Source organism: Piliocolobus tephrosceles, chromosome X, assembly GCF_002776525.5.
Source record: "Piliocolobus tephrosceles isolate RC106 chromosome X, ASM277652v3, whole genome shotgun sequence".
In the NCBI taxonomy this organism is placed as follows: Eukaryota; Metazoa; Chordata; class Mammalia; order Primates; family Cercopithecidae; genus Piliocolobus; species Piliocolobus tephrosceles.
The window spans coordinates 74,996,690-75,011,314 of NC_045455.1; the positions used below are offsets into that span (position 1 = coordinate 74,996,690).

The 14,625-nt window shown below is 36.8% G+C and overlaps 1 protein-coding gene across 2 annotated transcripts in view; it reads left to right on the plus strand.

Annotated features, from left to right (window-relative positions):
• Positions 1-14,625, plus strand: part of VWA8 (von Willebrand factor A domain containing 8) — a 390,434-nt gene that overhangs the window by 239,199 nt on the left and 136,610 nt on the right. For both annotated transcript variants that reach the window (XM_023208911.1, XM_023208909.2), the window contains exons 27-29: positions 9,415-9,523; positions 11,623-11,761; positions 14,184-14,383. In XM_023208911.1, coding sequence (XP_023064679.1) covers positions 9,415-9,523; positions 11,623-11,761; positions 14,184-14,383 — 448 coding nt within the window. The remainder of the gene's footprint in view (positions 1-9,414; positions 9,524-11,622; positions 11,762-14,183; positions 14,384-14,625) is intronic.

A 14,625-nucleotide genomic window follows, 5' to 3' on the forward strand; every position in this document is an offset into this window, starting at 1 on the left:
TTATTTTATTTTACTTGATCCTGCAATAATGGAGCTCTTCTTCCTTATCTACAAATATATTCCCAGACCTTAGTACCAGGATCAGAATTGGCTACCTAGACCCCACCCACCAACTGCATTTGCCCCTTTCCACTAGTACTTCCTGAGGTTTGTTATTGCTCCTCTTTTAAGTTTGTAATGTATGGAAAGGACATGCCAAGAGAAGGCAAACATAACTAAATAAGGAAGTACACTGGGAGAAATTATTTTTAAAAATACGAATAGTATGCTTTATATGGGGGTTGAATTTAATTCTGTGACATTAGTCCTGTAGAGAAACAACTGTATGCCATCTGTGAATCAAGAAAAGATGATCATCCTCACACTCAAAATGGGGATTTGTCCTATAGAGAAACAAGACAATTGATGCTGTATGTGTGTTGTGTGTATTAATGTCATTTTGTCAGTATTGTAGGGAGAGATAGGAGGATTTATGTTAACATTGAAACTCTTGAATTTTAAACGTTATTATTGGAAATATCTTTGTAACATATATATTTTAAGAGAATTAGGTCCAAACATCCAACCAAAGCCATAGATTATCTGCTATACTTAAATATAGACAACTATAAATATAAACTTTAAAGCAAAATTTGCCTGTTTTTTCCTCAAGTGAACTTTTATGTCTGAACTTTCTTTTATTTGGGAATAAACATACTGCTAGCACATTAGCACTTCCAAATTAAAAAGTGTGTTTCAGAATAATTTATGAAATCTATACTGGGAAAACATTTGTTTTAAAGAAAGAAAAAAAATGCTGTCTTTTTCACCAAATTTCCATTTTAAGAAACTTATACACTATTTTATCTTAAATTTGTATGTCACTCTTACTTTACAGTTCTTAAGATGGGAAAATTGTCATTTCATAGATCAACAATGAAATGTAAATACTCCTAAATATAATTATAACAACGTTATGATTATATTTCATAATAATGGTAATAATGATGGTAGTACAATAATATTGATGATGGTAGTAGGAACAGTTATAGATAACTAAGTACCAGACATATTTCCAAGCACTTTCTTTACATGAATTTATATAATCCTCACAGCAGACCGATGGCATATATATATAATATTATTGCATCTTGTAGATGAGGAATTTGAGGCACAGAGAAGTTACATAGCTTGCTGGAGGTTAGAAAGTAGGGGTAGAGCTGGGCTATATGTAATATTCCAATTCTAAGGGTGATATAAACAGATTGATATGTAGATGGTAGGGAATTTCTTTTTTTTTTTTTTTTTTTTTGAGACGGAGTCTTGCTGTGTCTCCTGGGCTGGAGTGCAGTGGCCGGATGTCAGCTCACTGCAAGCTCCGCCTCCCGGGTTCACGCCATTCTCCTGCCTCATCAGTTTAGTTATTTAGATATTGAAAATTATCAATAGTTTTGGTTTAAAAGGACCTTGGGATTTTAAGTAACCAACTTGGAAGTCATCATTGACCATGATGTCATGTACATATAATATACAAATTCTTATTCTTCAAGGAGTTATAACAGATTCAGATGCTTCGATTTTAGCCATAGTTCAAAATGAAGAGTAACCACAAAGCAGATAAATAGAGACTTTTGGCACAACAGAGATCATTTTGGAGACCTCTTCATTTCTCATTTAATTTTTCTTTTCTTGTGACATATGGTGGATCAAGAAATAAAACACAAGGTGATTCACTTAGAAAAATAAAAACCTTAGAAAACTTTGTATGACCACCATATATAAGAAGTATACTAGCCATCATTTCTTCTTGATTTGGAACACAAATTTATAGACTCTCTCAAAGATTGTTGTAATTTTAAGAATAAGCATACAGAGAAATTGTCTCTATCCTCTGAAGTTACCTTCATGTGTTTTTCTCTCCCTGCCTTCTCCAGGAGACACACATTCTATAAAATATTTAAATATTCATTCTCTGTGCCCCAAGTTCTTTGCCCTCAATTCCATTGATATTTTAGTATTACCCCTGATTAAAGTAGCTGAGATTGTGTTTTCATTTGTGTGTACTTCAGTGTGTGTTACAGGATTGTACTTAGTATTTATCTTTTCAGAGCAGTGCCAGATGTGCATATTTGCACACAGAAATCTTCATCTCTTGTGAGTTTGTCCTTGAAAGGATATCTGCCTAGAATTGGTTTTCTGCTTTAAAAGTTTACATAGTTGTGCCATCAATAGCAGCTGCTACTTCTCTAACAGAGAACAACTATGGAGTCTTCAAAGTATCAGAGGCATCAAAAAGAACACCCCCTGCCAGGGCCTCTCTTTGGAATACTTTTATTAGATTTCTCTTTGAAAGTCAGAATGATTATCAATTTACTGTTTATCATACTAACATAAAATATTCTTTGTTTAAAGTTTTGTGCCTTTCTTTCATTTTCCAAAACTATTATATGCCATAATTTTCCTTTTGTAATCATAGTTTTTTTCAAATAAGTTCATGATGTTGATCATGGAGTTCTAAGGTATACAATTCCACTCTGAATGACTATTTAATTTCATTTCAGAAAAGAGCTGTTAGTTTCAAAAATAATAAGGTCTACTTAATGACACCTCAAAAGTGTCATAAGCAGAAGAGTGGTGATGAGTTTTATATTGTCATAGTCTTTGCCTTCTATTCTCTTGGCATATTATGAAGTAGCTTCACAGCTATTCCATTTGCTTTTAGCTCATTTATGGGGATACAAAAAATAAGAAAATATCAAATCTACGTAGAAACTTTCAAGATCTGTGCATCTTCTCTCATGCATGCAGTAGCACTGAATGATTCTTGATCCCTTAAGCATTTAAAAGTGATGTTTTGTGAAAGCCTATCTCCTAGCTGAATAGAAATCACCAATCCCCACCTGTAGCTATCATTTCGAAATAAACCTGCAAAGTAGAGTGCATCATTCGTTGAGGCTTGTAAGTGAAGGAGATGGTCGACATGTAATCAGAATGCAAAGCGAAAATTTACCATAGTAGTTTGCAAATTGCCATTGAGATGAGAAATAAGTAGGTCAAAATGTTGGCAGTTATTATATAACCAAACATTCTTTCATTTACCAGACACTTACTTAGTGGTAAACAGCGTATAGGGAGTATGAATTACAAAGGTGACGAAGACTTATCATCTGCCTTCGAAGCCATCACAATTAACTGGGAAAGCTGTCAAGTGAAAGATTGACTTGTAGCCAGGAGTGGTGGTGCATGCCTGTAGTCCCAGCTACTCAGGAGGCTGAGGCAGGAGGATTCCTTGAGCCCATAAGTTCAAGGCTGTGGAGCACGATGATTGCACCTGTGAATAGCCAGTGCACTCCAGCTGGGCAACATAGCTAGACCCTGTTTCCTTAAAAAAAAAAAGAGAGAGAGAGAGTGACTCATGTGAAGTTAGAGCCCCACAAGAGGGAACCAAGACTTAGGATTGCAGCCATCTGCCCTGGGGAAGAGTCAGTGAAGAGAAAGAGGCTGAATCATTAAAGTATTCTCCAGGCAAATAAAGAAGGGAAGAACACTGGAGACATTTTAAGAAAACATGGTGCATTTTGGAAACTAAAGACTGTTTGGCAACTAACTCGGGGTTAAGTGAGAGCATGCTGAGTGGTGAGGCTGAAAGAAAGAGATCAGAGTTACAATCAGAGAACAAAATGGTTACCTTTCTAATTTAAAAAGACTCCTCCTTTTTGGTTTTCTAAAGGTAATAAACTGAAAGGTGGTGAACCTAAGGGCAGGAAGACCTGTTGCAAAGCAGTTGCAGTAACCCAGGTAATGAAGAATGAGGCCCACATTGCGGTGGTGGCAATGAAATAGAAGTACAACAGCAAGAGAGGATTAGGTGGCAGAACTGATGGATTCTGAATACTAGAGATCCAAATGAGTAAGATGTAAGGCTTACTCTCGATGCATTAACACTCTAGTAAGGAAAACATGTAAAACTACCAACCTTATTATGCAATGTTATATTCAAAGTGCTATATTCACAGTAGGGTTTTCATCCTGTGAGTCCTTCTTGTGAGAAATACAGGAAATTTTTCTCTGGGAAAGTTTTCAACAACTGGGAGAGTTTCAGTCCTAGTTATCTTGTTGTGGATGATTAGAAAAGGAAAGAACATAAGATTAGAAAATACTAAGATGCAGCTGATACAGCAGATGGCAGAAAGAGAGAAGACATTTTTTCAGTGAAGCGTGAAGAAAGATTAAGGAAAGGAAACCCTGGCCCCAAAACTGTAGTCTGGCAACTTCTGTGAGGAGGAAGAGAGCCAGAGATGTGTGGAGCAAGCTGACAACATCTGCATTGGCACTGAGTGACGCTGGGCAACAGCACTAAACTACAGTGTCATTCTGGGTATCGGGGAGTATATTTGAGAAGTGCCTGCCAAGAACAGCAAATTTCCCAAAATCTTCCATCTCATAAATCTAGATTACTCTGCATTTCTGTGATCTCTTCTGGACCTCGGTGGCAGAGGTATACAAGTCTAAGTTATGAAGTGGAAGCCCTAATTTCTAAATGCAGAACCAAGCACAGAAAGGGAAAATATGTACAAATATTCACATATACATCATTTGTGGCAAAGCAAAATTAACTTACCAACATCCTGTGAGACGGTAGGGAAGTGACATTCTGAAGTTTCTAGCAAATAAAGGAACATACTACTGGGAATTAATAATGGTATCCATTGTTACTAAAGTATGTAAAGGGGCATTTGTATTATCTCTCTTTAATGTGCTGGCTTTTTCTTTTAGTACATATGAAAATATTTTAAGGGATTTCTTAGTTCTGACCTGCTCTCTAAATTTTTGTCTCTCTCAGGTCTTTAATGTGAAAATTACAGATTCCATAGAACTTTATTCTAAGAGTTTCTAGGAGTTTTGTATGTATAAATTTATGTGGAAACCCAGAAGTGTAAGGAATTCATTTTTCCCAGAAAGGAATATAGAGGAGTGGGGAGTAATGCAAGTGGGAGTAACATTTGAATTGGCACTTGGGAATAAGAAGGATTTCACCAAGGAGGCTGGAGCAGAAAGGAATTCTAAGTGGAGGTAATGGCCTCCTGGAAGCATGAAAATGCATAGCATGTTCAGGAATAGCAAGTAAGAGTTTGAGGTAGCTGAGACTGAGAGGAAGGGATAAGCACAAAGCCAGAATTATTAGTCAGGGCTATTCCATGAAAGGCTCCAGTGAACTTTGTTGGACAACCCAACTTAATTTTTGCCAGAAGTTAGATTTAAAACATCAGGAATGAGTGAGGCCTGCTAAAATTGGAGTTGTTATTTTTCTTCTCAAAGATGGTAGTAATTGTTGAATTTTTGAAAGTTGGTGGAACAGCCCTGAAGGGTTCCATTATTCCCATGAAAATTAGTAGTTGTTGTGGTAAGGAAATGTTTTAGGAATTGTTGATAATAGGTATGTCAACAACTTCCAATTGCATAATGCCCCTAGAAAGATCCAAATCTTTTTCATGTGTTTTCTTTCATATTCCAAAAATAGTGTTGGCAAATGTTCAGAGAAGGCAGAAATTTACCAGAACATACTCTTTAAAACCCAGCTCACCAATTTATGGAAGCAATCTTAGACAAATCTCTTGCATGTCATTCAGACTATAGTACTTGACTTTGGTGTCCATATGCATCATGTTATGAATTGTATGTGTGTTTTAAAACAAAAGAAAACCTTTTTTGTTCTTTCTGTAACTTACTCAAGTACTATAATTTGACCTGAGTCATAATTGCGATACTCACCTTTCTTTTAGTCCAAACTGTTACTTCCAGATCCTTATTATCATTTCCAGAAGGGATTAAGAAACACCAAACATAGGAACTAAAATACTTCACTGTTTTAAAAAACATAAATTCATGAATGACATTGAAGATAAAAAACAGTGCTATTTATGGGCCTTAAGTTCCTCCTCCTTCCCCATGAAATCAAATTCACACATCATTCTAGCTGGGACTCTAACAAAGTTAAACAATACAAGTGACAAAGTCTTAAAGCCATGGAAAATGCCATTATTGTTTTAATCAAATCAGATATTAAAACTTAAGTCTGGTCAGAGTTGGATGACATAGTTCACTAAGAGAATAGAGGGGCTTTTGCTAACTGGTTATTTAGAGTTTCCCCTAAATTAATGTTGATTATGTTTCAAATTCCAAAGCTTGCTCATGTACCGAAATATAATATAATGCTTCCGCTTTCCCCTAACTACTAACTTACCAAGGGAGAGAAAGTTAGTAATGGTCAAATTTTCCCACAGCTTATTCGGAGGTCTTAGTAGTAGAAAATAAATGAGGGGCTTGGGTTTACCTCAGTTTGGCCAGCCTAGAGCCTACAGTAATAGTCCAGAAACAATAATACCCCATGTTACCAAGGGACAGAATGGTGTCAGTTTGATTGTGTAACTCCACGACACCCTGTGTTATGTGTCTTTCAGTTTAGTCATTACTGCCAATAGCATCATGTTATGTGGTTCTGGAATAGATTCTATATAGGGTACCTGAAGGTCCTTCCCATACCCTGCCAACCAAACAGCCAGTGCTATTTTTATATAGAGCCAGGCAACGTATAATTTCCATGACTGTTATTTAGAATGAGTTGGCAAGTTCAGACCAGATTTTATGAACATGCCTGGCGTTGTCAGTAAAACCTGAAAGTTGAGCAAAGTTACTTTTTCTCAAATGGATGAAGGTTTTTTTTTTAAAGCATTTGTATGGTAGTTTTGTAAGATTTATGAAAGAATATATTAGATCAATTTTTTAGGCTACGTATCAACCAAAGATCATTTAATTATTGATCTCCCCTGAATTAAATTAAATTTCAAGACGTGAAACTGTTTCTGTTGTCTTCAAAGAACCAATTTGGGATGTATCCAGAGTTTGTTTTTATATGCTTTAATAAAGCATGTGTATCTGTCAGGGGATCTGTTGGTAAGTATAGATATTTTCATTCTGATTATTTATTTTCACTTCAGAGTATCAAGACAATGCAAGACTATAAAACTTACCAGTGACACTTCTCTCTGCTCTCTTCCCTGATCATCACAGACTCCCCAAGCTGTAAGGAACTTTACAGATCATTCCCTTCATTTCACAAATGAAGAAATTAATGTCAAGCAAAGTCAAAAAGGCAAAAAAAGAAAGAAATTAATACTTAGAGAAAACGATGGACTTTCCCCTTCCCAAATTTATATAGTAGGTTAATAAAAGAACTAGAACTAAAACCCAAATCCCTTGCAGTCTGTTACATTATGTCTTCTATGCTGGCAGAATATTAAGTGTATCTCTTTCTTTTATTTTCCTGTTTCTACATTTGGAGACCCAATTCTCCTTCGGTGAACTGCTGAAAGCAAGTGTAAAATAGAGTTTATTCCCTAAACTAAAAGAGAGATCCCAGTCTATGTTTTCAAGATCTGGCCTGTTAACACAGAAATGTATTTTTATTACATTCAAAAGAAAGAAAACAGTAATTGTAAGACTCCTTTATTCCCCTAATTCAGTACCCTCCTCCTGACCCTCCGCACACACACATTCTTTCCTGGTGAAGAGATGGGAGTAAGTGGGTCACCAATTGAGATAATTGTCCAGATACTTAAAATATATTTTAGATGATAGATTCAAAAGTGTGTGTGTGTGCTTTTGAGAGATTTATGTCATATGATTTAGAAGAATTTCAATGTTAGTTTCTTTTTCTTTCCTCTTGTGATAAACATTAGCATTCAAAAGGGATGAAAAGCATATTCTACTAGAATGTTTGCTTCCATTTTTTTATGCAAAAAAAATCTTAGCCTTACATGATCTTATTAAGCATATGGAAATATTATGTCAGACTACTTTTTTACTGTAAATAAAATAATTTCTAAATATAAACATGTGTTCTTTTAATGATCATCAAACTCATTCCAAGGATACATTTCAATTTGTAACCATGTGCATTTTATTTTTAGAGAGCTTTTAACTCTGAATCACTAAATTTCTAATGCATTAAATGACAGATCAATGGTTCCTATTTTAAAGACTCAAATAAAAGATAGTATGATTAAAAAGTGAAGACTTGGCTCACACTTGTAATCCCAGCACTTTTGGAGGCTGAAGCAGGAGGATCACTTGAGTCCAGGAGTTTGAGACCAGCCTGGGCAACACAGCAAGACCCTGCTTCTACTACTTCTACAAAAAATTAAAAATAAAAAAATTAGCCACGCATAGTTTTGCATGCCTGTAGTTTCTGCTACTCAGGAAGATGAGGTAGGAGGATCATGAGTCCAGAAATTCAAGGATGCAGTGAGCTGTGATTGCACTACTGCCCTCCAGCCTGGGTGACAGAGTGAGACCCTGTCTCAAAGAAAAAAAAAATGAAGACTTAAAAAAAATTATCTGCCGTTTTATACTTTAGTATTGCCATGTTGGTTTTGGCAAATCACCTTATTTGAAAGTCATTTTAAATAAAAGGGAATCTAAATACAGAATGATGGCATTAGAAATCAGCATATAGCTCCCTTGGTGGGTTAGTGCTGAAAGTGGCCCCACAGGTGCTTCTGGATTCCAGTAATGCTCTACCTCTTTGGGTACTGGTTACACATGCGTGCAGAGCTGATATATTTATCTGGACATTTTAGTATGTACTTTATGTTTTAATTCAAAGTAAAAAAATTAAGATGCCCAAATAAAGTCTATGAAACTTGCCATATACAACATACAAAGTGGGACTAGTAGTATCGTGTACTCTTTATCATTTGATTCCAAATTTAAAAGAATAAGGCTGGGCGCGGTGGCTCATGCCTGTAATCCCAGCACTTTGGGAGGCCAAGGCAGGCAGATCACCTGAGGTCGAGACCAGCCGGACCAACATGGAGAAACCCCATCTCTACTAAAAATACAAAATTAGCCAGGTGTGACGGCACATGCCTGTAATCCTAGCTACTCAGGAAGGCTAAAACAAAAGAATTGCTTGAACCCAGAAGGCGGAGGTTGCAGTGAGCCGATACCACACAATTGCACTCCAGCCTGGGCAACAAGAGTGAAACTCCGTCTCAAAAAAAAAAGAATAGACTGAAAAAATTGATAGATTGCTCCAATCTTTTAAAAAAAGTTTTCCTATACTCTACCAGAAATGTAGATGTTAAATTACTGCAATTCAAAGGATTTTGTATGTAAATCAATTATATTTGTCATTAATGTAGAAACAGGACCTTGCCTTACCTTCTGAATTTCTGAAATGTGGGATCCTTTTTGTCTTAAAGTATATTTTAAACATGATTTTATACACTGTCTTTTAATGAAATGAAGTATAACTCACTTCTAAGTAAAGCGTTCTTCAAATTTATTTGTGTGGTTGGTAATAGGTGGCTTGTTATGTTTTTCTATGACTTGGATACAATAAGAAATATTTACTTCGCAAATCATCCTTAACAGGTTGCCTCTGCCAGAACAGACGTTCGTGGGCTACTGGACAGTTGGTTTGGCAAGAAGTGGGATGCAAAAGCTCTTGTGTCCAGTGGAAACGCATCATGTAGACATAAAGGTTAATATCATCATTATTTTCTCTTAAAATATTATACCTTATAAACTTTGCTATATCTTCCCTGGAGATAATCCAAACAATCTCAGAAATAGTTTTTTCTGATGTTATTTTAGCTTCTCTAACTTTCTAATCAGGCTGGCCTCTCAGTAGACAATTCCTACAGGCTAGATAGAATTTCTAAAGAGCTAATTGGATGATGAGCGTCAGGTATGTTACATATTTTCCTAGGAAAGTTGCTCTGTGATATTTGTCTTATGCTGATAGGATTAAAACTTTGTGCTTTTTGATTTTTGGCCTCTTTTTAGCCACACATTGTTGCCAGGTTCAGTCTTCATGTGAAAGTAAAGGAAAGAACTATCAGTCACTAGTTGCAATAGAAGTCCCTCTAGGTATTTCAAGCAGAAAGGAATTTACTGTGAGAAATTAGATGCCTGTAAAATCATTAGAAAGGGCAGCAGGAACAGAAGTTGAGGGGCAACACTGGACTTGTAATTTCAAGATGAGTATTTCTGCTTCTGCTGTCATCGCTGCTGCTGAGGTCAGCACAGTAGAGCAACGTCAGCAAACGTTTTCTCTAAAGGACCACAGAGTCAATATTTTAGGCTTTGTAACCATACAGATTCTGTTGCAACCACTCAACTCTGCCATATAGGACAAAAGCAGCCTTGGCAGTACATAAACAAGTGGAAGTGGCTGTGTTTCACTAAAATTTTGTTTACAAAAAAAAACAGGCTGTGGGTCAGACCTGGCCTGCAGGCCATAGTTTGTCAACCCTTACAGTAAGACAAAGGGAAGCACACCCAGACGTGTGCTAATCTGACTGTTCATTTTTGTCAGAGCCTCCTTGTCTGCTATCACTGCAGGAAGATGGCCACTACCTCTTTTCTGCCTTCCAGATCTCATTCAAGTGCATTTAATTGGCAAAACCTAAATCATTTCCAGAACGCTTTCTTTGTATTTATTATTATTGTTTTTTTTTTTTTTTTTTTTTTTTTTTTTTTTGAGACGGAGTCTTGTTCTGTCACCCAGGCTGGAGTGCAGTGGCATGATCCCGGCTCACTGCAAGCTCCGCCTCCCGGATTCACGCCATTCTCCTGCCTCAGCCTCCCGAGTAGCTGGGACTACAGGCGCCCTCCACCACACCTGGCTAATGTTTTGTGTTTTTAGTAGAGACGGGGTTTCACCGTGTTAGCCGGAGTGGTCTCAATCTCCTGACCTTGTGATCCACCCGCCTCAGCCTCCCAAAGAGCTGGGATTACAGGCGTGAGCCATTGTGCCTGGCCACCAGCACCCTTTCTAAAGGGAGTATGAGAAATGCAGTTTCTTACTCCCCTAGCCCCTGAGATATAGACTACATAGAAGAGGGGTGGTGGGCAGGGGACATGGATGCCAATATCTAGTCCAAACATTTTTGATTAAGGACTGTAGGGCATACAAATCACTGGAATTTTGCTTACATCTCTAGTGTTCTTTCAAGAAGTCATATCTAAGTACCCAGAACTAATATTCTAACATTATTAAATTAGGTACTCTGCTTATATTTATATTGAATAATTATCACCATGTGTGAAATACTCTTTCATAAGTAACACTAGTGATGATCAGTAAGTTTGGTTTTTTAAAAAATTTCAAATGCCACATGTTTTGCATTTAATTTAAAATACCCAGGTTTAACCATTACATTTCTGTGTAATGACATAAAAATCCTTCTTCACAATGGAAATGTATCAGGCTCTGGCTCATTCATTTGCAAATTATTCTCCTGGTTTGGACAGCTCTGGGTCCTGATACTTGGAGTTCAAAACTGGCTCTCGCCTTAGGAAGGAATGAAGAAATGGAAATGCTATAGGATTTTACATCTGGTATCTTTTGTGAGTAAAAAGAAAAAGTGAGAAATAAGATAGCACATGTGAAAGCATGTATAAATGCAAGTGTATGATGATGATTATTATGAGTAGTAAGCCTATCAATAAATTGAAAAAAGAGATAGTAGGATATTAAATACTTGAATTTAAAGTTTATATTTTGGAAGAACTTTAGCTTTTCTACATTTTGGTGACAACCAAAATGTCTTAACTGAGATAACTGCTTTATTATAGGGTCCAGCACTTATAAATATACAGGAGTATCCAATAGAAAGACATGAAGAAAGATCCCTAAACTTTACTGAAGAATGTGCCTCCTGGAGAATACCGCTGAATGAAGTTAATATAATCTGTGACATTGCTACATCACATGGTATGTCCGCTTATTCTTTTGATCTTTCCTTACTGCATATGTTTTTTTAAAAGAGGAATTAAAATAATCTCTAGACATCAAAAAAGTTTATGATAGACTTGGTGTCTGTCATTCTTGGATTGGATAGCAATTATATGTAATTTAGAACTAATTTCCTCTAACAACCTAACAAAATGCTATTGTGGAGTCCACATAAGCACTGCTGAGTTTGTATGCATATGTCTGTTTCTCATTACAATTGTAGCACAAAGTTAAACACACCCAGGCATGTGCTAAAAATAGAAGGGAAAAATAAAAAGGAGAAACACTGGGATTTTTGGCTGGGATTCCAGTTTGGTGATTACATGAACCATGAAAGTAGGGCTGGAGTGATTTGCAGTCATTAAACTTCTAATTGTAAAGGATGGCAAATAAAGAATGTGAATTTTTGGCATCCACACTTCTGGACTGTTGCCATTACCTACTGATTCATGCAGTGGGCCCTGGGTACATTTTGGCAGAAGTTCCTCAACTGCTGTCCGTTACTAAGGTGATATAAACAGAAGTGGTGGCTAGGGGACGGGAGAGAGTCTCTAACTTGATAAGATGAGAATTGTTGAGGCAAAAATTGGTATCTTGTTTTTTGGCCTATAAGTTCTATTGATATAGTTTATTCTACAAATCTGCCATTTTAAATAAAAATATGTGCTTTTAAAAATATACAGTTTTTTAAAATTGGTAAAAGATAAATATCAATCTTGTATCTGTATGTTTAAGACAAAGACTGAACTGCATTTAATGCCTGCAAAAAGAGAAAATAGTTAATGAGTTTATTAAGTACATTTCTGTTAACACTTTTACTATATTCCCAGTGCCCTATATTATGCAGGAAGGTGCTCAATAAATGTTGACTAGAATGTATTTGTGTTGATAATGGAAGCATTATAAAAGATCCATAAATTATAAATTCTTTGGTTCTGGTAATTGACACTGTAACATCTACAGTTTGCATCGTCTACTAATAAAGTGTGTCTTTTTCAGTGCTTCTGTTGACTTGTGTTTCTTATCAGTTAGCTTATTTATTTAAATTTACTGTATCTTTATATATATATGTGTGATATGTATAATATATCATTATATATAATATATAGATATGGTACACATGCACACATACAGACACACACATGTGTTCCAGATTTTTCAGGGTAGTCCCAATTTTTTTTTGAGACAGAGTCTGCCTCTGTAGCCCAGGATGGAGTGCAGTGGCGCAATCTCGGCTCACTGCAAGCGCCACCTCCCAGGTTCATGCCGTTCTCCTGCCTCAACCTCCTGAGTAGCTGGGACTACAAGTGCCCACCACCACGCCCGGCTAATTTTTGTGTATTTTTAGTAGAGATGGGGTTTCACTGTGTTAGCCAGGATGGTCTCTATCTCCTGACCTCGTGATCCACCCACCTCAGCCTCCCAAAGTGCTGGGATTGCAGGTGTGAGGTAGTCCCAAATTTAAATGACGTATCTTATTGTCGTATCTCATGTCTTAATTTGGGGTTTGGAAAATATGACCGCTGTAAAATAGATACCTCCTGGATGATAAGTGATGCTGATACCATTTATTATGCAAAAGTAGCTTAATCCCTTGCTTCAGCGGTGCCCACATAAGAGATTATGAGAAACTTAGTCCAGAGCATGGCTCCTCAAAAGGGAGGACCTCAAACCAGCAGCATTAGCCTCTCCTGGGAGTTTGTTGGAAAGGCAGAATCTGAAACCCCATCCCAAACCTCCTGAAGTCTGCAGTTTTATTAGATCCCCAGGTGATTCATAGGCACTTGAAATTTGAAGAAGCACTGACTTCTTCAAATGGAAGGAAATGGACTTAGGTACCCAGATTGAAAAGACAGAGATCTTACAGTAAGAAATACTCAAATATGAACAAAAGTTTGGAAAATAAGATCCATAGAGCTAAGATTTTTTAAATGGAATTACTTATTTACAGCAAGAAAGTCTTAAAGAGCTAGTAACTGTCCGGAAAATGCAAGATTAGCAGATAGAAGATGTTGACCAGCTGGTGTCCATCTGAACCAACAAGAGAACAGACCTTCACTGTAGCACTAAGCATGTTACTGTCATACAAGGAAGAATTGCCTGACATTTAGGATTGTTTAATATTTAATGGTTTTATCACAAGATATTATGACATTCTTTGGGGAACAAATAGATAATCCATTTTTTTCAGATAGATAGTTGTGACCCTATCTACATTTAGGGTCGAAACTAAGTTGCTTGTCATGGTCTTTTCAGCCTAATCAACCCGTGATACAAATCATCTGCTGAGCTCCAACTCCGTGTTCCAGCTGTGTATTCATGACTCAGTTTTCACTCGACCTCTTGGCAAATTAGAAAATTGGTTGCCAGCCACAAAATTAACACGTTTTTGTCATTTCAGAAAATGAGCAAAATACTCTCTATGTAGTTACATGCAATCCTGCTTCCCTGTACTTTATGAATATGACTGGGGAAAGTGGCTTCTTTGTGGACCTTTTTGATATCTTCCCAAGAACAGCCAGTGGCGTTTGGCACCCTTTTATGACAGTGGCACCGCTGGGAAGTCCTCTCAAAGGTCAAGTGGTTCTCCATGAGCAGCAGGTAATGCACACCAGGCTACAATGATGTGAAGAATGACTTACATGAAAGGCAAGGGTGATTAGAAACCTACAACTGAAAAGATGTGCTTTCATGATGATCAATGAGAGGAGCTGGAGGGGATGGATCAGGAGTTGCATTTTATCAGTACCACAAAGGCAGGCTAATATCTTGCTTTCTCTAGAGACTTCAACATGACCTATAAATCTGGAAACAGGTAAGTCAGGGTTTTTCAACCTCGACAC